Genomic DNA, 25150 nt, shown 5'->3' on the forward strand with positions numbered 1-25150 from the left:
ACAAACTAAGGGCCTGTTCTCCCCAGCTTATTTTCAGTTCAGTTCAGTTCAGTTCAATTCAGTTCAGTTCAGTTCAGATCAGTTCAGTTCAGTTCAGACCAGTTCAGTTCAGTTCAGCTCTTGACAATACTTTTACTCTCACATATCACTATTCATTTCAGTTCAGTTCAATTCAGTTCAGTTCAGTTCAGATCAGTTCAGTTCAGATCAGTTCAGTTCAGTTCATTTCAGTTCAGTTCAATTCAGTTCAATTCAGTTCAGTTCAGCTGTTTTTTGCCGAAGAGAACATGCCCTAAAGGGCTCAATTCCATCATCAATTGGTCAGCTTGTTTTTTTGGAAAGTTTAATGATGAATAACAATAAACTAACTGGTATTTTACCAGATTCCCTTGGTAATCTTCTTAAAATCAATAAAATCTTCTTAGGGGGAAATATGATCACAGGACATATTCCTTCAAGTTTAGGACGTCTAACTACATTAGGAAACTTGGACTTACAAGACAACCAATTTATAGGACTCGTACCGGCGAGTTTAGGCAATCTCAGCCTCATGGGATTGAGTCTTTCCAGGAATAAACTTGTTGGCCCGCTTCCTCCTCAAATTGCTCAAATTCAAGGATTGAATTACCTAGATTTATCATATAATCCACTTGAATTAGGGCAAATACCAAATTGGTTAGCCAAAATTAATCTCTTTTCACTAAGGTTAGTCAACACTAGAATCAAGGGAAATTTACCTCAATGGCTATCTTCATCATCAATAGGTACACTTGACCTATCGTGTAATGAACTTAAAGGTACATTACCTACATGGTTAGGTAACATGAGCATATTATGGTCCCTTAACTTATCTAATAATGGATTTTACTCTACCATCCCTAATGAATTCAAAAATTTGTCTTTGCAATCCGTTGATCTTCACTCAAACAACTTCTCAGGCCCTTTGGAATTTCTTTTTGATCTTCCAAGGGCGAAATATTATTACTTGGACGTGTCAGGTAACGCGTTTACAGGTCCGATTGACAAAGATATTGGTAGCAAGCTTGCCATGGAACCAATTACTTCCTTAATATTGTCAAATAATCCATTGGGAGGGAGGATACCTGAGTCAATTGGGAACTTGACTCGATTGCAAGTGTTAGAATTAGCGGAAAACCAAATTTTAGGGACAATTCCTAAGAAGGTGTTGAATTTGGAAAAATTGGAAGAATTTGATGTCTCAAGGAATAGATTATATGGGGAAATTCCACCCCATAAGGCTAACATTCCTACTTCTTCATTTTTAGGTAATTCTGATCTTTGTGGGACTCCATTACCTCCTTGTAAACATTTATAGTTAGCTCAGAAGCTTTGTTATTGATTCCATTATCTCCTTGAAATTCGGTTTTCAGTTATGTAATAAATAAAAATGATTTAATAAGAAATAATATGTTGATTGTTTATCATGCGAGAAATGGATTGTATTTGTATTACCTAATCTGTCTTTGTTCTCGTTTTCCTCATACTCGTTACAAGGAGATTGCTACATCTACCCACTGGGTAAACTACCCATTAGAAATAGACAATTAAAAAATAAATAATTATATTGAGTTGGACTCTATTTATTATTAATGTCTATCTCTAGTGAATAGATTATCCGGTGGGTTGACAAAGTTTTTTCCATATTACAAGGACGCATATATTAGTGGCATGTTGTGGTCCTTGTGGAGTAGATTACAAATGTTACATTATAGTTGTATTACATAGTTTGATTGATAATTCACAAATGAGACAATATTATGAGATATTGGACTAGTTAGATCCAGCATGGGATGCAGGAGTAGAGCTTTTTTTTTTTTTTTTTTTTGGTGAACAACCAAGGTATCCACCGCGATAGCAGTGACTAATCCCCTCGCCCCGGGTGCTCCACTTAAGGGTAAAGGCTGGCCAAGAATCTCTTTCCATTCCCAAAGGTTGAGGATCGAACCCCCGACCAATTGGTTAAGGGACAAAGTGAACAACCACTATGCCAAGACCACTTGGTTTCAGGAGTAGAGCTTTGCTACTACATATATACTTCCTTCGTACTTTAACAATTTCAATGTTTTCTATTTTGGGATTTCGTTATTAATCAAGATTCATTGAGAATATCTACTTCTTACCCATGTCATTGTACATTATTTGTCTCTCTCACATTTTTAATTTTCCTTTTTTAAAAAATATATATGATTTGTCCAAAATATTCATGTTGATAAATTAAGAACAGAAGAAGTATAATACTTAAATGCTGAAATTCAACAAAATAGGGTAACTTTAGCATTTCACAATGGAGTTGATGAACATCTATTAACGAGGATAAAGTGCTTAGGTGTGTGGTGTGTCATGTACTCATATCTCATATGTGACTTTAAAATTGAATGCCATCTCCGTTGTTGTTACTGGACACTTGGTATAATCTTGGCCCATTCTAGGCCTTCTTTTCTAGTTGAAGCTTACATTGTGGCCAGCTTATTGAGTATTGACCGTTCGTGGACACCATTTCGAACTCAACCTGTCTTGGTCTTTGTTTTTCAAAAATGACACAACACTAGTATATAAATATATAATCACAACACATAATACTGATAAACATTACAAATTTTATCATACATTTAGGTGTATCGTGAGCATGGTATACCCATGCACGATTATTTTTATGTTCGTCATCTAAATGAGCAAAATATAGTAAAAAATTAGAGTTTTAAATGAGAAAAAAGTACACCCAAATGTGCAATAAATGAACTCCTTATTTGACATTCGTTTTGCCGTTAACTTTTATAGTGAAAAATACTATGGAGTGGAATTGTGGAGTCTAGATTTGATTGTAGAATGAGTCGAAAATAATTAATAAAGTAAAAAAAATACACTTTCTAACTACTAGGAAGTCATGTACTCTTAGTAAGTATTGACTACTTGTTCAAGCAATTACATCAGGAGGAGAATTCTCATCCTCTTTTCAAGTTCAACTTTATTAGAAGCATAGATTACTATCATATTGTAGATCCAAAACAAACTAAAAGATGTATAAGGGGATAGCGACTTCTTAAATCTTAAGTGTAATATCTCCATATAAATTCAGACGCTAAAAGCGCGAATTCTTGTTGTGACGCCACATATCGATTGTCGCCTCATTATATATACATATTTTTAGTAAATGATAAAATAAAATTATATAGGAGGCCTTAAATCTGTGACCTCTTACTTATAACAAAATTTCAAGCCCAAATTATACATCATTTTTATAATACTAAATAACCAGATGCGTCGTTCTGGTCCAACAACTAATTTTTAGTTTCTAAGATGATAAGTTTCGAAGAATCTCATGTAATGGATCAGGGAAAGAAAAAAAATGAAATGATATAAATAAAACAAATAAAGTGAAAGTCTGGTAGAATACATATTACAGATCTTTTTGTCTATTAAAGTGTTGTGAAGAGTAATAACTTTAGAATAATGGCTAAAGCTACATTTCTATTAGTTTCCACCTTCAACTATTGAATCCAATACACCTTTATGTAATTGATCAAATTGTAAGTTGTTTTATATATTTGATTGGTAAGGAAATTGTTGTTTCACTACTCAATTATTATATAACTTCCAAATTAGCTAGTTTTCACTTTAAACTATATAATCTATTTTACACTTTTATATAGATGATGATAATATAAGTTGTTTATAAATATAAATGACAAAGCAATTGTTGCAATTTATATTGTACACTTACGGTCCGTTTGATAGTTGGTCATAAATGGTGGTAATGGGAATGAATTTGTGTGTAAATTTGTGAAAAATATCATTGTCCATTCCCATGGTAATGCTAATTTATCATAAAATGTCCACTTTCCTTCTTGAATTTTCATTCCCATCCAATACCACCTTGTAGGTGGTAATGAGTGGTAATGAAAATTGCTTCCCTTTGGATCCAAAAACACAAGTTTAGGGGTGAAATTGCTTGCCCATGGAGAAAAAATGCCTCCCCATAGAGATTTTAAGGATGCTTCCCTAATAAAATTACACTTAAAATTCATTCCCATTACCGTAATTTATTAACGACTACCAAACGGGCCGTTAGGTGTACTATACACCCAAGAGTAATTCTTTCCTAATTACTTATTTGCAGTATTCTCAATGAGCAAAAAATGAGAAATGAGTAAAAAAAATACCATCGAGTATATGATACATTTAGATATACTCCTACGACATAAGCTCTGAGCAACAGTTAAGTCTTCGTGATTAATACTCCCTCTGCGCTATTGGTATTGTCCCTTTATTTTATCAGTCCAAATTCAATCCATTATTAACCATGTTCTCTATTTTCTACACTCATCTTAAATGTGCAAAACAGCAATGCCACAATGAAATTAAGATGAAACAAGTAGCTGTAACAATTATAGCAATATCATTATAAGCCACGACTTTAATGCAAATGCTTGTATTACTTACGTTTTTCTTTTTAACTAAAACTCAATTGCCAAACATGAACTTTGACAATTTCAACAACTGATTTTGTCAAAAACATTCTAATTAAACAACTACTTTAGATATTAATTGCTAACAACTACTAGTAGACAACTAGTAGTTAGCCCCAACATATATAGCTACTGGAATAGCTAGTTTTACTAAACACATCTTAAATCTCCCAATACACAAAAATCAACAAACTAAAATAATGGTGAAGACATAAATTTATTTATCAAACATGACCGCCATAATCAAACCCCAATTATAAATCAACCAAACTAGACCGGATTTCATTGATCCCATCGTGTGTTCACCTAGGGGTGACAATGAAACGAGACAACTTGCGAACTACTCGAGATCAACTCGGTCAAAACTCGGTCAAAGTTCAACTCAAGCGAGCTCGAATCGAACTTGAGCTCGACTCAAGATTTTGGTGAGTCGAGTTAAAGCAACTCATACTCAACTCGAAAACTCGTGAGAAGCTCGAATACCCAATTATCAATATCAAAATACCTAAATTTAACAGTTTTCTACCTTATTATTGCTTATTACATGAGAAACTTGCAAACTACTCAAAATCTACAAGGTCAAAGCTCGACTCGGTAAATGCTCGACTCAGTCAAAGCTTGGCCAAACTCGATCAAAACTCAACTCGAATGAACTCATACTCGACGCAAAATGCTAACGAGTCGAGTCAAGCTTGCTAGCTCAAACTCAAACTCGACTCGCATCATTGCCACCCCTATTCAGTATCCACCACCTACATTATAAGGCACCATACCCATTACACCTAAAAAATCAATGCAGCATTACCCACACTAATAATTTAGTGTTCTTTATTTTATATATTTTTGCAACAATAATTATGTAATACTCAAAAAAACAAAAAAATCATGATAGGATTCCCCTCAAAAATTCAATTCCCCTAAAGAAAATAACACAACAAAGAATTAATTGAAAAAGTGGGGCCAATTGCCAAGGCCCCCTCCCTGGATAAGGAGAATCCAATAATATATAGCCATAAACCATGTTAATCCCAAACCTACCATTCTCATCAAATGCAAAACTGTATGAAAATTCTCTTCTTAAGTCTTAACCACCCGCCAATATACCGCCTTACAACATTTTAAAAAAAATTATCAACTACCAGTCTCCCTCTTCCCCTCATTAGTGGTGTCAAAACAGGTTAGTAAACAGGTTCTGGGTATACCCACGGCGAACCAGGTCATACCCGGACAGGTCAGGATTCTGATTGTCAGTGCCCCGGGTCATGACTGGTCAGGTTTTGTTCAACTGGGTCGAACATATTTGAATCATTAGATTCCCGGGTGCCGAACAGGTCTGAACGTTTCGTTTACAGGTCGATTCATTCTCGGGTATAATTGCCCTTTGACATTTTTTAGTCGGGTTTGCGAAGATCGTATTTAGGTTCCATGTGCGGTTGAGTTAAGTGAAATATACTCGGGTTGAATTAGTAATGATCTTACTCATCTTAGTTCGATCATTGTGAAACATCGGGTCCATTCGCTGTTGAACGCCAATTCAACTCCGGGTAACTCCTGATCGGATCATCTTGATTTTGTTATGTATTTGTTATTGAATCATATTAATAAAAGTATTAAGATCGATATATATAATATATATAATATATATAATATATATAATATTATATAATATATATATATATAATACATAGTGTGTGTGCGATAAATATAAGGATGACAACGAAAAATAAATAAAAACACTATATTGATTACCGTGATGTTTAATGTAGTCTTTAGTCAACTCTTATTTATCAACTGCGTAAAACGACTCTAATGAGTAAAGGAGTAGAACGACTATTCATATGTTTTAATATATATATTATAACCAACGACAATATAACGAGTATACGACCAATTCCAAACTTTATATAAATGATTTATTATTATAAGCATTATGATTGATATATAAGTTTGTAAATAGCTATGATGGTAATGAGAACAATACTACAAATAAACATCAAATGAAAATGATAATAGTTAAACATAAGAACATGTAACAAGTAACAACCATAAGTTAAGTAAAATAGTTAATCATAACTTATTAAACAAGTAAAATATAGTTTAATACTAGTATAAGATTAACAACAATAACATTCCCTTGTCTTTTAAGCTATAATATTATTTAAGTTAATTGTTTTTATGTTATACTATAGTTTAATACTAATATAATATTTGTGGTCTTCTCTTAACTTTGTATATATATGTAAATGAATCGTATTAATAAAAGTATTAAGATCAACATATACATACATATGTGTGCGTGCGATTAATATGTGGATAATAACGAAAAACCAATAAAAACACTATATTGATTATCGTGATGTTAGTGTATTCTCTTAGTCAACTCTTATTTCGACTAATCAACTGCGTAAAACCACCCTAATGAGTAAAGGAGTAGAGACGACTCTTCATATGTTTTAATATTATATATCATAATTCATAACCAACGTCAATAATAACGAGTACAAGATCAGTTCCAAATTTCATATAAAGGATTTATTATTATAGTAATACAAATACGAAGAGGAATAATAGCAATAACAATAACAATAACAATAACAATAACAATAAATAGTATAACAAATGATAATCATACATTCATAGATTTACAACGAGGTTGATATGACTATATGAGGTCTACCGCCTACGTGATTATAACGCAGGTTCATATGTTGCACAATACTAATAATAGTAAATTATATCCCTATATCATTACCCCATATAAAAGCTAACTATAACTTATTAAAAGTAACATCAATAAGTTAATTGCTAAAAAGTACTTACTAGTTACTAAATATAGTATTTATGGTATTCTCTTAACTTTGTATATATATATGTGACTATAAAGAAACTATTTTATCAGTAGGCTTAAATGTATTAGGACGATTATAATATTGGAACCATTATAGCGAATACGTGATTGATTATTTGATTATTAACGAGTATGAGGAGCATCGACTCTTAATATGCTCTAATAACTTAACTACGGATAACATAATGAGAATTATATATTAACAACAAATATACGATCAATTACTAGATTTATATAAAATATAAATGACTCGATTATGGTACGCATTACGATTTGAAATAATAATAATAAAATCACATGATAACTATAATAATAATAATAATAATAATAATAAATAAATAATAATAATAATAATACTAATACTAATACTAATACTAATACTAATACTAATAATAATAATAAAATCACAACCGTTAGATCTTGTTGATCTTGTTGATCCAATGGCCGAAAATGGTTCAATCCCCCCTTATTTTCAGAAACCCTAATCTCTCATCTCTTTATCTCACAACCGTTAGATCTAATCCAACGGTTTAAAACAACACTAAAACCACCCTATAAAAGCCAAACCCTAAATGAAAACCTAAACCTCTTACCTCTCCTCTCTCAATTCATCAGAAACGGCGCCTCTCTCAAACTCTCTTCTCTCAGTCTCTTCTCTCTCTCACTCTCTAGTCTCTTCTCTCTCTCGATCTCTAGTCTCTTCTCTCTCATCATTCATCAACTATTCAACTCTCATTTGTTAGTTTTCTCGCCGGATCTCGCTGCTCACTCTATCGTCTTTAAAGAAAACTTGCCGGAAAACTTCTCGCCTGAAAAAGAAAAAGAAAACTTGCCGGAAAATCGTAGACTGTAGAGATCTTGCCGGAAAACATAAAAACTTAAGCCGGTGTTTCTCTCTCATCCTTCTACTATTTTTTCTGAGGTTTGTTTCATTTTCATATTTTTTTATCATTTTTATTTTAGTTAACATGTCTAATTTCTGTTAGGTTTTATCTTTTTTGATTTTAGTAAACATGTCTAATTTTTTAATCTATTTTATGTTAGTTAAAATGTCTATTTTTTTTGTATTTATATCAGTATTTATTTTAGTTAAAATGTCTATTTTTTTTGTATTTATATCAGTATTTATTTTAGTTAAAATGTCTAATTCATCAACTCTCATTTGTTAGGTTTCTTGCTGGAACTTGCTCGCTCACTTTAGTCTCTTGCTCTCATCGGAAAACTTGCTTTTTGCCCTTTTTTTCTCTCCTACTGTTTTTCTGAGGTTTGATTCATTCCCATTTTTTTTTCTTTTTTATTTTAGTTAACATGTCTACTATCTTTTTTATTTTAGTTAACATGTCTAATTTTTTTTATTTTAGTTAACATATCTAATTTTTTGTATAGTATATCAGTTCTTTTTTGATTTCTAGAATATTATCTTTTTTTATATTATCAGTTTCTAGCATAGTATATCTGTTTCTATATTATCAGTTTCTAGTATAGTATATCAGTTCTTTTTTTATTTCTAGCATATTATCTTCTTTTTTTATTTCTAGCATATTATCTTTTTTTATATTATCAGTTTCTAGCATAGTATATTTGTTTCTATATTATCAGTTTCTAGCATAGTATATCTGTTCTTTTTTTATTTCTAGCATATTATCTTTTTTTTATATTATCAGTTTCTAGCATAGTATATCTGTTTCTATATTATCAGTTTCTAGCATAGTATATCTGTTCTTTTTTTATTTCTAGCATATTATCTTTTTTTATACTATCAGTTTCTAGCATAGTATATCTGTTTCTATATTATCAGTTTCTAGCATAGTATATCAGTTGCTGCTTGTGGGCTGCTGTTGCTGATGCTTGAGTCCTGCTGCTTGTGGGCTGCTGCTGCTGCTTGAGTCTGCTGCTGCTTGTGGGCTGCTTGAGTCTGCTGCTGCTTGTGGGCTGCTTGAGTCTGCTGCTGCTGCTGCTTGAGTCTGCTGCTGCTGCTGCTGCTTGAGTCTGCTGCTGCTGTTGCTGCTTGAGTCTGCTGCTGCTGTTGCTTGAGTCCTGCTGCTGCTTGAGTCTGTTGCTTGCTTTGTTAATTCTGCTTGAAGTTTTTTGTAAATTTGTATGATAGTGACATAGATATTCTATTTTGATTTAATTTATAATATTATTTTATCTCGATTCAATTGCCTAATTTCGTTCTTCAATCAAAGTATCAAACAAGCTAAATTCTTAATTATATGTTGCGCTATAGTTAAATTATAGTATTTTATGGAAGCATTTACATTATGCAAAGCAACAAGTAAATTAATAAGACGATATTAGTAAGTAGTAAGAAACTAATAGTCGAAAAGAGATCAAATAATCATATCTACAGACCACAGTTAAAAAACTGACTTGTAGACAGTTGTAGTATACTTCAAACATTTGGATAACCGAAAAAGATATTTACTAAAATTACATTAAAGGTTTGGATATAAAAAAATGTTAAAATAATGTTGACATTGTGACTTTAATATATAACATCAATATATGTCAAAGTAAAACAATGTACACAAATAATTCAAAAATAAATAAAAACCAATACATGATATTGAAAGTGTAACCTTTAAATAATCAAATTGAATGTAATTTAATTTTTATTTAATTAATTATTAAATGTAAGCAAATTTATAAATTAACATATTTAAATAATTTTGTAGATAGAAAAAAAATTGAATTTTTATAATATCTTGTTGATTATGGTCGGGTTCGGGTTTGAAAGCAGGTCTGTCTGAACAGGTCAGGATATAATCTTGCCGGGTGCCGGTCAGGTCTGGGTAATCCCAGGTCAGGTTTCGGTCAGGTCTGGAGACTGACACTCCCAGGTCGAACCAGGTTCAAGTCAGGTCAGAATCAGGTTGACCCAGCGGTCAGATCTGTTTCTGACACCACTACCCCTCATTCTACATCTTTCTATTTCTCTCTATTTCTCTCTCCTTAATCTTCTCGACATAACCTCAAATGACTCCACCAATGGGCTAAAACTTAACGCAAAGCTTGGAGAAATAAATCTACTCATCTTCTTTTTCAGGTATATATAAAGATCTCAACTTTTTTTAGATTCTAATTAATTATCCATTTTTTCTTGTCTTAATTACATATATATTGCGTTTTTATGTTTTGAAAATAATAAATTGTTCTGCTTCTATACACTTATACAGTTATACAGTTGTACAGCAGTATAGCTACTATATAAATAGTTGCGCCATTTCTATTTTTTTTGCATTATTTACATTTTACATTTAATTATTTTTGGTGATTTATATTTTAGAAAAAACATGAGTATGTGAGTCTTGTTAGATTTGTGTTGATGTAAATTTTTTTAAAATAAATTTTTTATAATTTTTATTTATTGATAATTATAATATTTTCTATCAAAGATGTTAATGGTTGAAATCATACATCGACATACGTAAAAGTTAGAAACAGTGCAACTATTTTAAACAGAGAATGAAAATATTTGTAATGAATGAGCAGTGATTAAACTATTCGATAGATAAGAATGTTTGGTGTGGAAAGCTGTGCAAAGATTCACACATTTTGTATTACCCAGTATATTTCTTATTACAAGCAAGAAAGCGGCTAGGTAACTATATATATATACATAGTAAAGAAAGATAAGGAAACCTAATTAAATGACAAGGCTGTAGGCCCAAAGGATAGACAGGGAGAGAGAGCAGTACAAATATATACATTGGGCCTGATTATATAGGAGACCTCTTTTAGAGAAAGTATTAAGATGAAATTCTGAGTCTTTCCTCCGATCAGCTTGTTCTGTTATTTTAGGTTTCGCTCTGTAAGCAATGTGTAATTGCTTGATTGGTCTCCCTCCCTAAATTGAAATGGAAAAAACTGAAAAAATGATGTTTGTTTTCAAGCACATGCCACAGGCCCTTGCTTGCTTAATTAATAATAGAGTATCAATTACACAGACAGTGCCACAGTGGAAATGTGGAATGAAAAACTGTGGGAAGACTAAAACGTACGTGCAAGTTACAAATAAAATAGTAAAAGAAACTTACTGACAAAGTAAATTAAAGCAAGTTGAGTACGAGGAGGGTGGACTAAGATTTAAGAATACTACTACTTGCATCACACATGAATCAAAATTTGGAGCGTGAAATGCAATTAGATCTTTTTTTTTAGTTTTAGGGGGATTCAGATTAATTCATTCGTTTTTTTTAATGGTTACTAGCAATTTAAGTATGTGATGCGTGCCTCTTTTTTTAAAATACAAATTCTACTTTTTTTGGACATTAGCAAAGGTAAAATTTGAATATTAGACATACTTTTTTTTTTGGCTAACTAGATTTCGTTGGTTAAGCCTATATCACTTAGGGTGTGCTCTCTTCACCTTAATAAATTAAGTTTCAGGTCCAATAAGTTCAGATAAGTTTCAATCAGGTCCAATCAGGGCAATAAGTTCCAATCAGGTTTAATAAGGTCCAATAAGTTCCAATGAGGTGCAATAAGTTCCAATCGAATCTAATAAGGTCCAATAAGTTCCAATTAAGTCTAATCAGGTCCAATAAGTTCCAATTAAGTCTAATCAGGTCCAATAAGTTTCAATAAGGTCCAAATAGTCAATGATCAATAAATATTTATATTAATTTATTATTCATATCACTATTAGTTGATTATGATATTATTAAAATTTTAATTAAAGTACAACAATGATTATATCATATAAATACTTGTATTATTGTCTATTATTTAATTAAAAGTTTGTATTATTGTCTATTATTTTATTATTCATATTACTATTAGTTGATTATGTTATTATTAATTTTTTTGAATTAAAGTAGCACAATGTATAGTATTATACTTGTATTATTGTCTATTATTTATTATTCATATTACTATTAACAAGACTATTAGATATATTAGTGGTGAAAGTTTAGATAGGCAAGTATATAAATAGTATATTTTTTTGGTTAAATTATTTATTGTAAGAGATAATTAATAAATAAATACTTTTTAAAGGGTAATTTTTAATAATTATTATTTCATAATAAATTTTGAGAGGTAATACGTTTGGGGTAATATTTATGTTATAACTCATCAATAATTTTGTCTAATAAGGTCAAATAAGTTCCAATTAGGTCCAATAAGGTCTAATAAGTTCCAATCAGGTCCAATAAGGTTTAATAAGTTTCAATAAGGTTTAATAAGTTCCAATCAGGTCAATAAGTTTCAATCAGGTCAAATAAATTCCAATAAGGTTCGATCAGGTCCAATAAGTTAAATCAGGTCTAATAAGTTCAATTCAGGTCCAATAAGTTCAATTTAGGTCCAATATGATATTTCTATTTTGGAAAATTAAACTGCCAACTTTAAATCATTTATGACATCGATTGATGCATAATTTTTTCATAAATTCACAATTTATTTTCATTTTAGGTAGTGTATTTATGTCTTATGTGCATGTTTAAAAACTATATATAGCATATATTTTTTTTATAAGTAAAATAATCATATGTATCTTTATTAGATTTGTCATATGTAAATTCATAATATTAACTCATGAGTAGTAAATATGTTGAAATGGGGGAATGAACTCATGAGTGATGCCTCATAAGTCATATTGTCATAACCACATTATTATTCTTGAGTGACTATGAAGTTAAAACATTGATTGGCAAATTGAATCATTGAATGTTATAAGTATACAGATATGTATGGGCCCTAAATATACTTATATTTTATCCTCTTTGTTACGGCGTTTACCAAGGGCCCAAATTAAAGACAAGAGTGGAAAAATTATTATTTGCTGCCAAACAAGAAAATCAATTATTAAACATGGTTGCTAAATAAAACATCATGTGTGCATACTAGATACGGTTTTCCTAAGCAAAATTTTACTTGTTAATTACTTCCTTCATTTTCTTTATTTACTCACCTTTAACCTTTAAGGGCGAAATCAAATTTGGCTAAGGTCTTAAGAAGGGAGGCCAAATATATTTTCTTTTTAATATTATTACATTTGGAGGGGATATTTTACTAAAATTCTTAATTTTCTTTTATTTGAGCTTTTTATCTATTACAGATACGGTTGGGCATAGTAACAGATCCATGATTCTTATATAGGGTAGGCCAAACTTAATGTAATAATTTTGTTTCAAAAGTTATATACTAGGTCACTTATTTTTTTAGTGAATAAGAAGGGACAAGACCCAATAACAAAATGGTCACTCATAACTAAAGTATTTATATATATCTTTTTTTTGTTATAACATAAATAATACTCATTCAGTATGAAAAGGTAGATATGATTAGAGACATGGGTTATTTTCCGATTGAGTAAATAGATATAATAAGGAAATAATAGGATACATTTATTTGAGTGAGAGAGTGGGTGACCTTAACGTTTTAGTAGTGGGACGATTATCATGTATTAAGATAATAAAAACATTATACTGAACATTAAAGTGATAAAAATAATATTAAGTGACAAATGAAACTGAATAGTATGAAGAGTATTATGATATAAAGGTGTACTAAAAAAAAGTATTTACTAACTGTAACGGACATTGTTCTATACTACTATTATGTAATGATAATATGTTCATGCTTGGAAATTTTATTATTCCTATAGCAATTAAGTACTACTCTAAGAACTAAAGATAATGACAGAAATTATTAGGAAATGAAAACCAAATAGGAGATCATGTTAAGCAATCATAGTTAAGCCAAAATAAAAGGAAAGAGAAAAAAAAAAGCCTAAACTACAAACAAGAGAGAGCCAACGCTGAAAACAAGAAAGCAAAAAAAGCACAAATTGATTCAGTCCGCTGAATCGAACACGCAACCCTCTGGACATTTACCATGCGCTTGTAGCCTTGTACCATCAACTCTAACAAACTTTATAGTGCTCAAATTTTCCAAATATTATCCTTAACACGTTTCTAGGTTAGTAGGAGCCATGACTCTTCTAGGCCCCTTAATAACGTCACCCTTGTCACCTGACTTTCGGAGAAGAAATATAGATGAAATACAAAAGTATGAAAAAGAAATTGAAAAGGTGGAGAGGAAAATTGAAAAGTATTTTTATAATTACTTACAATTATACGATTTTATTATGTTTTATTTTGAAACATTAAGCACTCCTATTGTAATAGATTAGTAGTTTAACTCTCATATTTCATTTCAAAGATCATGTGTTCGAATTCTAGTAATTACACATATATATTTGTATAGATAAAGATATAAATTTTGACTCTTAATTTTTTCAAAATATATAAATAAATTAATTAGATTCCTCATTAGAATTGTATCTAAAATTATTTTAATTATACTATATTGTTCTAATTATAATGTGTGTATAATGAAACAAAGGAGCATTCTATGTAGTACATTTACGATGGTCTCTTTCAAATGTTTCCAGCATAATACTTCGACTGTGACCAAAATCGAAGCAAGCACAAGAAGTTATGTTGGAGTGGTCTATTGAGGTAAGTTTCCTCACCTTGGCAATATCTTCCCCTTAAATGTGGTAGGAATTTGGACAAGTTGCCCTCTAAAGTCTAATATGAAGTAGAAAATATCTATTATAAGATTTTTATGTTTTTTTTTTCTAGTGCAAGAAAGGGTACAAAGCCCTGAACTAAATTACATAACTAAGAAATAACAACTTGCGGCATGAATGTATGATAAAAATCTACTTTAGAATCTTGTTTAATTTCGAAGGCACGCCTTCAATTATGTCACATTAAATGATTAACCCATATAATCATGTCACACTTGAGAATGTTGTTACTTGTTAGACAAGAGATTTGCGGTCTGTCAAATAGGCTCACTTTTTTTTTTTTGGAAAAGTTAGACCGAAATATTATTTCACATCAAACTCTGCCAAAGTAAGAATACTTTGGGGTAACAGAACCATACAAACAACTGAACAAGTTCATTACTTCTACTTGTATTTCATCTTGTCACTAAATGGGCTACAGTGTTCTCGATTCTTTTCACATGAGCAAAAAAATTATTTTTCAGAATGCATGGGTAATACATTTTGAACTTAAGTAATATATTAAGAATTATTGTCAGCCAAAGAAAATAATTTCAACCTTTTACAAATCAAAATAGAAAATAGTTTTTCTCGCAACTCAACACAGTCCTTATCTTCCTTTTTGATTTATAGGAAAAATAGTTTCTCTAACTTTGGAACTAATTTCATTAAATATAAGATTCGATATTTTTTCAATCAAACACAAATAAATTATATTTAATTTAACGTATAATGTTGCTCATGAATAACATGAACACATTTTGTGTAATTTTTTTTTGTGAGAATGGTGGAAACAAGAAAACAAGACAACAATAAAATTAAATGAGAATGGTGGTGAATCCAAACAAGTTCGAGCACTATCATTCGCTAAAGTGTGCGCAGTATGAACTTGTTCACGATTTACTTTCAAAATAGGGCACCATTGAAATTCTCTTGCAAGCAAAATAATGTACGTATACACGAGTTGAGCCATGTAAGACTGCAGTTTACGACTATACGCACGTGATGTGCGCGTATCTTTTTAATTAGATACATGAATATTATGGAATGATATACACATGAATGATTATATATGCATATCAATTTTAATATATAAACATCATAATTCGTAGGAAACATGCATTACATGATTATGCACATGTGACATACCATAGAAATTTACACAAGGTGAAAAATTACTCCTATTTACTTGGGACTCCAACCAGTGTGACATAAAGGTTATCGGTTCAAATCTCGTCCACCCTTCCTTTTTAAGTGAAATATCTAGCGCCAGGTATGAGGGAGGCCTGTGTTGCATTATTACTTTAAGCCCAAAAGGCTCTTGTGTGAAGGAGCATGATAGAGTATAAAAACTATTCCTTAGCCTCAACTAATAGCTTAAGTTTCTTAACTCGTAACTTCACACCAATATGAAATGATTTATATAAGTAAAACCCAAAAGAAGTATTACACACAATTTGTTGCTAAAGTTTCCATGTCTCCCCATTTTCTGATGACCAGGACTATGGCATGTGCTGTTTGCTTCATCTACTTTTTTGTGATCCGCTTGATTGCATATTTTGCAATTTTAGGTAAATACCAAAAACCTTGTGTACGATATTAATTTACATTATATTGTACTCATATGTCTGTTGAGAGAAATTAATTATTATGTTTCAAGTTTCAACCTTGTTATTGCAATAAAATTTTGGCAGCATTGCTAGTAATCATAGCTCTCATAGCCCTCAAGTGTCTAGGAGAATGGAGACTGACACATCCAGATGAAGAAGAAGGTGAAAGTAGACCTTTGATCTCCCAATGTAACTCTAGTAAGATAGTAACAGCTAGCTATGGAGCATGCCAAGAAGATCCCGAGTTCGAAAATTGCAGCAGTAGTAGTAGCAGTAGCAGTAGCAGCAGCAGCAGCAAGTGTTCAACATTATATGATGTTAAAATTTGTATCATATGCTATGATGAGCAGAGGAATTGCTTCTTTGTGCCGTGTGGTCATTGTGCTACTTGTTTTGTGTGTGCTCAAAGGTACGGTCTTTTTTTTATTCTTCCTTGTTACTTCTTTCTAGTTAAAAGAATGTCATCTAACTATGTAGATATCTTGCAGGATATTCCATGAGGAAAATAGAAACTGTCCAGTATGCCGAAGATACATTGGCAAAATTAGAAGATTGATCGAATTTTAGTATGATAATTCCATGTATTATGTCCATTTTTGATTTATACCCATGTTAGTAAATAATTTAGAAGCGTTATATCAATTGGCTTGTTACAATGATTAAGTAATATCGAGTGATGAGTGTATTATCGGTTTCCTTTGCATCCCCAGCACACATGATAGACGTCCAGCAATACTCACCCACCCATGACGCATGAGGAGTCGAACTTGGGATCTCTGATAAGTTTAAATGTCCAAAATCACTTATAGTATGTTTAAATAGGGGATTTTGTGTTGGAACATCTATAGGGTGATGGGTTTTATAAGCTCATATGATTCTATACTGGAAGAGGATAGAAGAGGAGGAGGTCTAGTATGTTAAAGGTTAGAATACGCAAAGTTACGTGGTATAGATCAAGCAAAACAGAAGATCAGTCACGGGTCGCGACCTGGGGGCCGTCGCGGGTCGCAACACTTGTCGCGGGTCGCAACCAATGCATTGTTGCGACTCGCGATCTGTATCGCGAGTCATGACATGTTTCCTATTTGGAACGTGAATCGTTGCGTGGACATTTTATAACCGTTGTATTGTGTACGTTATCCTTTTAATGACGATTAAGGACTCTTAATCAAAGGATTAAAGGGAGATTAAGGCACAATAACAACTCTAAACTATGAAGGTGATATTTATATATGACCTTTGTCATTCTTACGAGGGGGTGGAAAAGAAAATCAGTTTTTCATATTCCTAACTACTTGCTTTGCTTGAGAGAAACCTTGCTAATTTCTTTTTAGTGTTCTTCACAAACTTCAAATACAAAGTTCTTGTTGATTCACATAGAAGATCATCTTGTGAATTGTTTTCTCCATTGTATCTCATTAGTTATTTCGTGGTAACCCGGTGATCCAGATGGGCAAAATTAAATTAATAGGAAAGCGTAGTTTTCGTGCCTTGAAGTGGTATATCCGATTCCTTGTTTGATCATACTTCTAACATTTTGGAGGGAAAGGAAGAGATGCGAAAGTTGGATACAACATGCAGGAAGGGAAGGGAAGGGAATGGAAGGATCCATTTCATCTTCTCTCTAAACAAACCAAATCCTTCCAATGTTGGAAAAATAGAAAGAAAAAAAATCTAGTTGTCTCTTTCCTATCTCTCCTTTCCTCTCCTCCCGGCTTCCTTTTCCTCAGTCGTTGGTATCCAAACATGGTATTAAGTCGGGAGTCTCCCTAACAATAAACTAAGTTACCTTAATTTGTTGTGAACGATAGGTTATAGGTTCGAATTCTCCCTCCTCTTTGTTGTACTTTTACTGACTTCGTGGCTCATATGGATAAAAAAATTTAAGTATTTAAGTTTTTCTTTTCTTATAGAAAAGCAAATTCACAAGGAAATAATGTATGGTCAATGGTGCCGAATTAGATAATGCTTTAACCATGGATACAAGACCTAAATATATTAGGGCGAAATTTTTTAATTACATAATATTCAAAAATGTGATGAAAACTTAAAGTTAAGAAGGACCCAGTTAGGACACTAGATCTAGCGAATCTGGGTCTGAGTCTGAAAAATCTAGACCCAACGCATCTGGGGCGGGTCTGGGTCTGTAAAAAGTAAAACGGGTCTAGGTCACCCCTAATTTCGGCTATCCCGGACTCAAGGGAGATGAATCGAGATTCCCCATCATTGTCGGAGGAATTTCCTTTCCTTCGCATGGGATCCGCCGAGTTTCGGGAGCTGGCGGACACACTTCGGGAACCCCCATTAATGGAGGATTCGGTACGCCGCGAGGAGCTGGAAAGCTTCCTTCACAAGTGGTCGAGCATGGGTTCGAACTAGACCTGCATCATTGCCATCCCTACTAGTAGTGACGCGCGTCTGACGCGTCAAAATTTGTCATCAATATTGTTGTTGAGCTGATGCACGCGTGGCACAAGGAGTTTTGTTCTCCCATATTTTGCACCTCAAAACTTGACGTTTTGAATTATTGCCAGCCAAATTTGAGAAGTTTTTTGTGAGCTCTTTCCTTCTCCTTTTACATGATTTGATCTATATTTTGGGTCATAGAATGCCCAAACATGAATTGAGTCATTCTACGACCCAATTCAAAACATGAAAAATCCATGGATGGAATGCAAAGTTTTTTTTGACTTTGATGGATTACCCAATTTCATAGCCAATTCTAACATGAGTAGGCATGTTCTAAGCCAAATTTGTATTGGACTGGGCTAGCCCTCATGTCGGTTCCATCAATGATCCTGGCCAATATTAGTTATTAAATTATTATCATGAAAAATGTCAAAATCAGAACCATTTTGAACATGTTGACATATATTAACAAAAATAATACTAGTATCTTTATTCTATATGGGAAGAGGGGTAGGACACCAAAATATTAGAAACCCATTTTACCCTCATTACATCTCTCTTCTAACTACTTTATTTAATTAAAAAAAACCTACCTAATTAATTTAAAAAAATAAAAAAAGAAATTACAAAAAGAAAACCATCAACAATTCAAATATCTCTAATTTACTCGATATAATTAACAATTAATTTAATTTTCTATGTTCCCTAAAAAAAATTAATTTCCTACCTATTTTTGCACGCATCGCGTGCATATAAAAACTAGTATTTTTTACTAAAAGTATTACTTCATTTAGAAAAAAGGTTTTTTTTTGAGGGGATAGAAAAAAGGTAATAATATACAATCAAAATATATAACTTGATCATATGTATTATATTATGACAATTAATGATGTTTGCGCAAAAATTGAACAAAGCTCTATTATCCTTCTTCCTTTCCCATGGAAAAAATAAAGAAAGAGAAAAAAAAGTGTGAGGTAAGTGAGGAAAAAGTGTGATGTAAGTGAGGAATCGTGGGCTTGGCACAGGGCATCAATGGACAGTTGACAACGAAGTATATTTAACTTGTGGTGATCTTCAACACTTGGCGCCTTCTGTCCCCTCACTTTCGTTCTTCTTTCCTTTTCTTGGACTCAATCTTCTCCAAGCTCTTACACAAAATCAAAGAATAAAAAAACAGCCAATATGATTCCTTTCTTCCCAAATTTTGCCGGAACATCTTTTTCAGTAGAATGAAATCTTTCTAGTAATTGGAGTAAAAAAGACTGCTATTGTATGAAGAAAAAGTAAGCGGTTTAAAATAAACAAGCATCACCTTCAAATACTAACCACAAGGCATAACTCTAGTCATCTCTACTCTTATACTTCCTCCGTTTCTTTTTACTTGCAACAGTTTGACTTTTACACTATTCACTAACTCTACTTAATTTATGTTTGGTGATTTATAGTTAAGGAAAAACATATTCATGTGGGATCTTGTTAGATTCGTCTGAATGTATATTTTTTCGAATATATACTTTTTATAATTCTTATTTATCGGTAATTAAACTTATTGATGGTTGAAATTATGTATTGGCAAGCGTGAAAGTCAAATTGTTGCAAGTAAAAAGAAACAAAGAAAGTATATCTTTATTGTCATCATTAGGAATGGCAACGGGTCGGACTTGGACCGGATTATGCATAATCCGACTCCGACCCTACAGAAAGTCGGATTTTAAGTCCGAGTCCGACTCCGAGATCCGACTTTGAAAATCTGAATCCGACCCGACCTAAAATCCGAATATCCGACCCGACTTAAAATTCGGACATCCGACTTAAAATCCGAACATCCGACTCCGAACCTGATCAGACTTATTTTTCTTCCAATTGTTTAATCATTTTTTCTGTGGGAAAAGCCTATATAATACAACTGGATGAAAGCTGAAGTCAAATTATATATAAATAATACATTACATAAATAAGAAAAAAGGATTGATTGACTCAAAGTCGGAGTCGGATGTCGGATTATTTTATGAGATCCGACTCCGACCCTCCTCCGACTCGAAGTCGGATTTTTTAAATGGAGTCGGAGTCGGATTACTTTTTTGTCGGAGTCAACTCGGATTTTTTCTTTCGGATCGGAGCGGACTAGGGTCGGATTCGGATTGGATTGCCATCCCTAGTCATCATCTTTGTATAGCATTGTATTCTTATACTAGGCTACGACATTAGTGTAATTTTTTTGGGGGTCCTCTTTCGGGATCTCTAATCTGCTCTCGCATAAGAGTCGTTCTTTCATAAATTCAGTAAGTCTTAAATCCACCACACCAAGATTTGAACCTTGATCTCACATGTGAGAGATAGGGAGTCATAACATTAGACCCAATAGTTCTTAATACGATATTAGTGTACATGCTCAACTTAATTTATTGGTAAATAGAGATACAGTGTAGGAAAAAGGAGCGTATAATTAAAAAAAATTAATACTTCCATATTTTACTTGCAACTTTTGGCTTTAAACTATTTATGTTCTTATTTTGACCGGAAATTTATGAACAAAATATACAATAAATTTTAGCATGTGAGGTGTTAATGGATTTATCTCAACATATTTACAAGATTTTAATTTTTTTTTTGAAACTTCGCAAATAATATAATTAGAGATATTAATGATCGAAACCATAGACATGCGTAAAAGGCGAAACATTGTAAGTAAAAAGAAGGAGAACGTATAATAATAGTAAGACTATTTCTTTTAAATGAAAGTATTCAAACTAATTTAAAACAAATGAAAATGCAAAATTTTCATGCTATTTTTGGAATGAGGAAATATATTTAAACTTTTACAAAACATTAGATGAGTATGAAATTTAATTCTCACCTTTCCTTACCTTGAGGGGTCTACTGACTAGTGACTACTATACTGAAAGATATACTTCACCATACTCGATATTTGATAGGTACTCTACCATAAATCTCAATATGTTAAAAATATGAGAAAATAATTTGAACATATGTTATTATGTTGAGTCGTTGACTTAATTTAACGTTGTTATCTTTATCTCAATTCTTCTCATCTCCTCAACACAGAAACATATGTGGCTTGTATAAACTTGATTTTAGCTGTGAAATAAATTATAAGAAAATCTCATAGGAATTTATTATGATCTAAATAACAAGATTATCCGCAACCCAAACCGTATTTGAAATTATTATCCCCTTCTAATATGCAATTTACATGCCACATATGATGAGGACATTATGACAATATTTTCTTATGAGATGGAGAATTCGTGATAAGCACAGCTAGTAAAGTAGTAACGTAGAGTAATCTACTTCCTTTACCGCAGCCGTTGTCAAAAGAACAAAACAAATTAAAAGTCTCACACAAGGACCAAGTACATTTTTACTACAAAATCACACCCCACCCCTCTCCGATCTTATTTGCCTCTATCGGGTAGATATCCCATGTGTTTTTATACAGTAGAGGTGATTATAGGTTGAGGAGTACTTTGCTTTGGACCAAAAAAAAAAAAAAGTGGCGTGTTTTGGGCCAACTTTGCGCTAAACTCGTTATTTTAGACAGAGCTAAAACTAGTCAAAATTTTCAGATTCATATTATTTGTGGTCTATCTTTTTTAATTTGCTTAAGAATCAGGTCGGATCAGACTCGAATGACGAGCGAAAATTTCTTGCCTAAAAACCAAGTAATTTTGGGGACGGGTCAAATCGATATTGATCAGTCCTATTGTTGGAAATTTAGAGTATGAAGAAGTTAGTTAATTTCATGATATATTGTTTGAGTAATTGGTAATGGTGTTATTACTCAAATGATATATGTTTGTTCAATGCTATATAGAATGAAGAAGAGCAATGTTTGTGTGAAGCCTCGCAAGCCTAGTACTCAAGCATCGTAGTGCTGTAGTTTATCGCACAAACACAAGGAAGACAGTGGCTGGTCGCGACTCGCGACCTACGTCGCACCTCGCGACAGTGCTGGAAAGGACGAAGCAGGGCAGAAGCTTCTCGCGACTCGCGAGGGTGGTCGCACCTCGCGACTGGGCTTCGTCGCGATTCGCGATGATTATCGCGACTCGCGATATCCTTCTGTTTTTCCGCTGCTCTATGCGTGATTTCACGGTTTTGACGGTTTGTCAAATGTGGCGATTCAGTTTTCTGAAATAGTGTAGCATTGATATAAATATGAGCCCTCTCATATGATGAAAGATGATGAGAAATATAATTCTCTCTATTTTGCATAAAAAACTTGAAAGGAAATTTAACAAGTTCTTCATCTTCACAAATACTCACAAATTCATTTTCAATTTGATAGTGTTCATAGTAAGCGTGACCACTATTGTTTTTCTTCTTTGTATCTCGAAGGTGAATTCCGTGATACCCGTGCTTTACGAATAGGGTCGGAATATTACTTTTGGGAAAGTGATCCACGCCTAGAAGAATTGTTCATCTTGTGACTCTTGTTCATTTCGTAATTTTTTTTCTGACACCTATGAAATAGATGTTTCACTTTGACCTTATTTTATTTATAAAATCTAATGTTGCATATACAAGACGTTGATTTCATCTCGGTGAATATTTTTAAAACATCAAACTTCTTTTAATTTTTAGTAACGTTTAATTAGAGATACTTCCTCCGTTTTAGAATAGATGGTATACTTTCTAAACGGACTCCAAAATAATATCTTGCCTGGCAAGAGAGAGATAGAGAGAAAGAAAAATGGGGACCCGTGTGATAAGTGAGAGATTGAAAGGATTTATTTCTCAAAAAAGAAAAAAAGGAGGAAGTATTAATATTCAACGCTATGCATTGGTAAATTCATAAGTTATTTTTTTTCGGAGAAGACAATGATCGTTAATAATAAGTCAAACGGCGCATACAATGATGATTAAGATCTAAAAAATACAAATTTAGCAAATTGCAATAATTTTCACAATGGAATCAATTAATTTTAAGTATACTCGAGCACAACTCCAACTCCACCGCTTCAAGCTTGACGCAAGCAGACAGAGCAGCTTACTTCGATGTATTTGCCTCTTTCCAAGTAGAGACCTTCACAATCTGATTCTTTGATATAATTGTTCCCAGACGAATTGATGAAAAAACCTAAACCCTCATGGATCCATAACATCTTCCAATGTATTAACACCGTGAAAATAAGAAAACTCATACAAAAATGAGAAGCAACCACCAAGAAGGGGGACACAAACTCTCACAGATGAAGAGAGCTGAACAAAAGAAAGTAATAAATAAGCCAATAATACTAAAATATAAGGAAAAAGGGTAGAAAATAGTCTAATTTCTAAAGAAATTAGGGCCTGTTCTCCCCAGCTTATTTTCAGTTCAGTTCAGTTCAATTCAATTCAGTTCAATTCAGTTCAGTTCAATTCAGTTCAGTTCAGATCAGTTCAGACCAGTTCAGTTCAGCTCTTGACAATACCTTTACTCTCACATATCACTATTCATTTCAGTTCAGTTCAATTCAGTTCAGTTCAGATCAGTTCAGTTCAATTCAGTTCAGTTCAATTCAGTTCAGTTCAGTTCAGCTGTTTTATGCCGAAGAGAACATGCCCTAATAGATTATTTTCAGCTAAGGAGGCCAAAAAAATTAAAAATCCTAGATAGAGAATTGGAGAGGGAGAGAGGAGACGACTAGGGTCTCGGCTATTGTGTGGTGCAAGTCAAAAGCCGATAAATTCGTAATTTTTTTTTTACAAGAACATCCATAAGTTAAAATAAAACATCAACTTTAAAATAGAGGACAATTAATTAGTGTATATAAGTTATATTATATTGTTACCAACATAAGCATCTTGGAATTGGTATACTTAAAGCCCAAAGCTACAAAATGACACATATAAGAATTTGGTATTGGTTTTTTTTTATATAAGTTTTTTTTGGGTACTAATCAAAGAAATACTTGATATCACATTCCCGGTCTCTCAATTGGGGATGGTAACAGGTCGGATTTGGACTAGATTATGCATAGTCCGACTCTGATCCTACAAGAAGTCGGATTTTAAATATGAGTCTGACATCCGAATTCGACCCGATTTGAAATCCGAACACCCGACTTTGAATCTGATATGACTCAAAATTCGAACATCCGACTCTGAACCCGATCCGATTTGTTTTTCTCCCCATTTTTTATAATAGAATAGTCTTGTATAATACAATAATCTAATCTTTACAATGTATTCTAATAATCAGATGGAAATCTTATATAGTACAAATAATCTAAACATTACTATTATTTTTAACAATCATTTCTTCAATGAG

General features: G+C 32.4%; 2 protein-coding genes across 5 annotated transcripts; both read left to right on the plus strand.

Annotated features, from left to right (window-relative positions):
* The first annotated feature begins 271 nt into the window (after nucleotides 1-271).
* Nucleotides 272-2382, plus strand: LOC125499068 (LRR receptor-like serine/threonine-protein kinase SIK1). Its single transcript, XM_048647488.2, has one exon. The coding sequence runs from the start codon at nucleotides 347-349 to the stop codon at nucleotides 1334-1336; it is 990 nt and encodes a 329-aa protein (XP_048503445.1). The 5' UTR covers nucleotides 272-346; the 3' UTR covers nucleotides 1337-2382.
* A 5521-nt stretch (nucleotides 2383-7903) lies between these two features.
* Nucleotides 7904-17161, plus strand: LOC104894899 (E3 ubiquitin-protein ligase APD2). Of its 4 annotated transcripts, XR_008969789.1 has the most exons (5): nucleotides 7904-8257; nucleotides 8505-8599; nucleotides 10079-10384; nucleotides 14738-14804; nucleotides 16552-16566. XR_008969789.1 is itself a non-coding variant. In XM_048646254.2 (3 exons), the coding sequence occupies exons 1-3, from the start codon at nucleotides 16272-16274 to the stop codon at nucleotides 17032-17034; spliced, it is 561 nt and encodes a 186-aa protein (XP_048502211.1). In that variant the 5' UTR covers nucleotides 14828-16271; the 3' UTR covers nucleotides 17035-17161. The 4 variants fall into 4 exon arrangements, 1 of the variants encoding a protein (XP_048502211.1); XR_008969787.1 differs by lacking the exons at nucleotides 10079-10384; nucleotides 14738-14804; nucleotides 16552-16566 and adding an exon at nucleotides 9134-9492 and having other exon boundaries at nucleotides 7908-8257; XR_008969788.1 differs by lacking the exons at nucleotides 10079-10384; nucleotides 14738-14804; nucleotides 16552-16566 and adding an exon at nucleotides 9154-9492 and having other exon boundaries at nucleotides 7908-8257.
* Nucleotides 17162-25150: the final 7989 nt, after the last annotated feature.

This window comes from Beta vulgaris, chromosome 6 (assembly GCF_026745355.1).
Source record: "Beta vulgaris subsp. vulgaris cultivar EL10 chromosome 6, EL10.2, whole genome shotgun sequence".
Lineage (NCBI taxonomy): Eukaryota > Viridiplantae > Streptophyta > Magnoliopsida > Caryophyllales > Amaranthaceae > Beta > Beta vulgaris.

Excerpts from the sequence above, each read along its gene's own strand:
- LOC104894899 (XM_048646254.2), top strand. The coding sequence starts at position 16,272 with ATGATTTATATAAGTAAAACCCAAAAGAAGTATTACACACAATTTGTT. Across the intron at positions 16,429-16,551 it reads TGCATATTTTGCAATTTTAG|CATTGCTAGTAATCATAGCT; the intron begins GTAAATACCAAA and ends AAATTTTGGCAG. Across the intron at positions 16,877-16,955 it reads TGTTTTGTGTGTGCTCAAAG|GATATTCCATGAGGAAAATA; the intron begins GTACGGTCTTTT and ends GATATCTTGCAG.
- LOC125499068 (XM_048647488.2), top strand. The coding sequence starts at position 347 with ATGATGAATAACAATAAACTAACTGGTATTTTACCAGATTCCCTTGGT.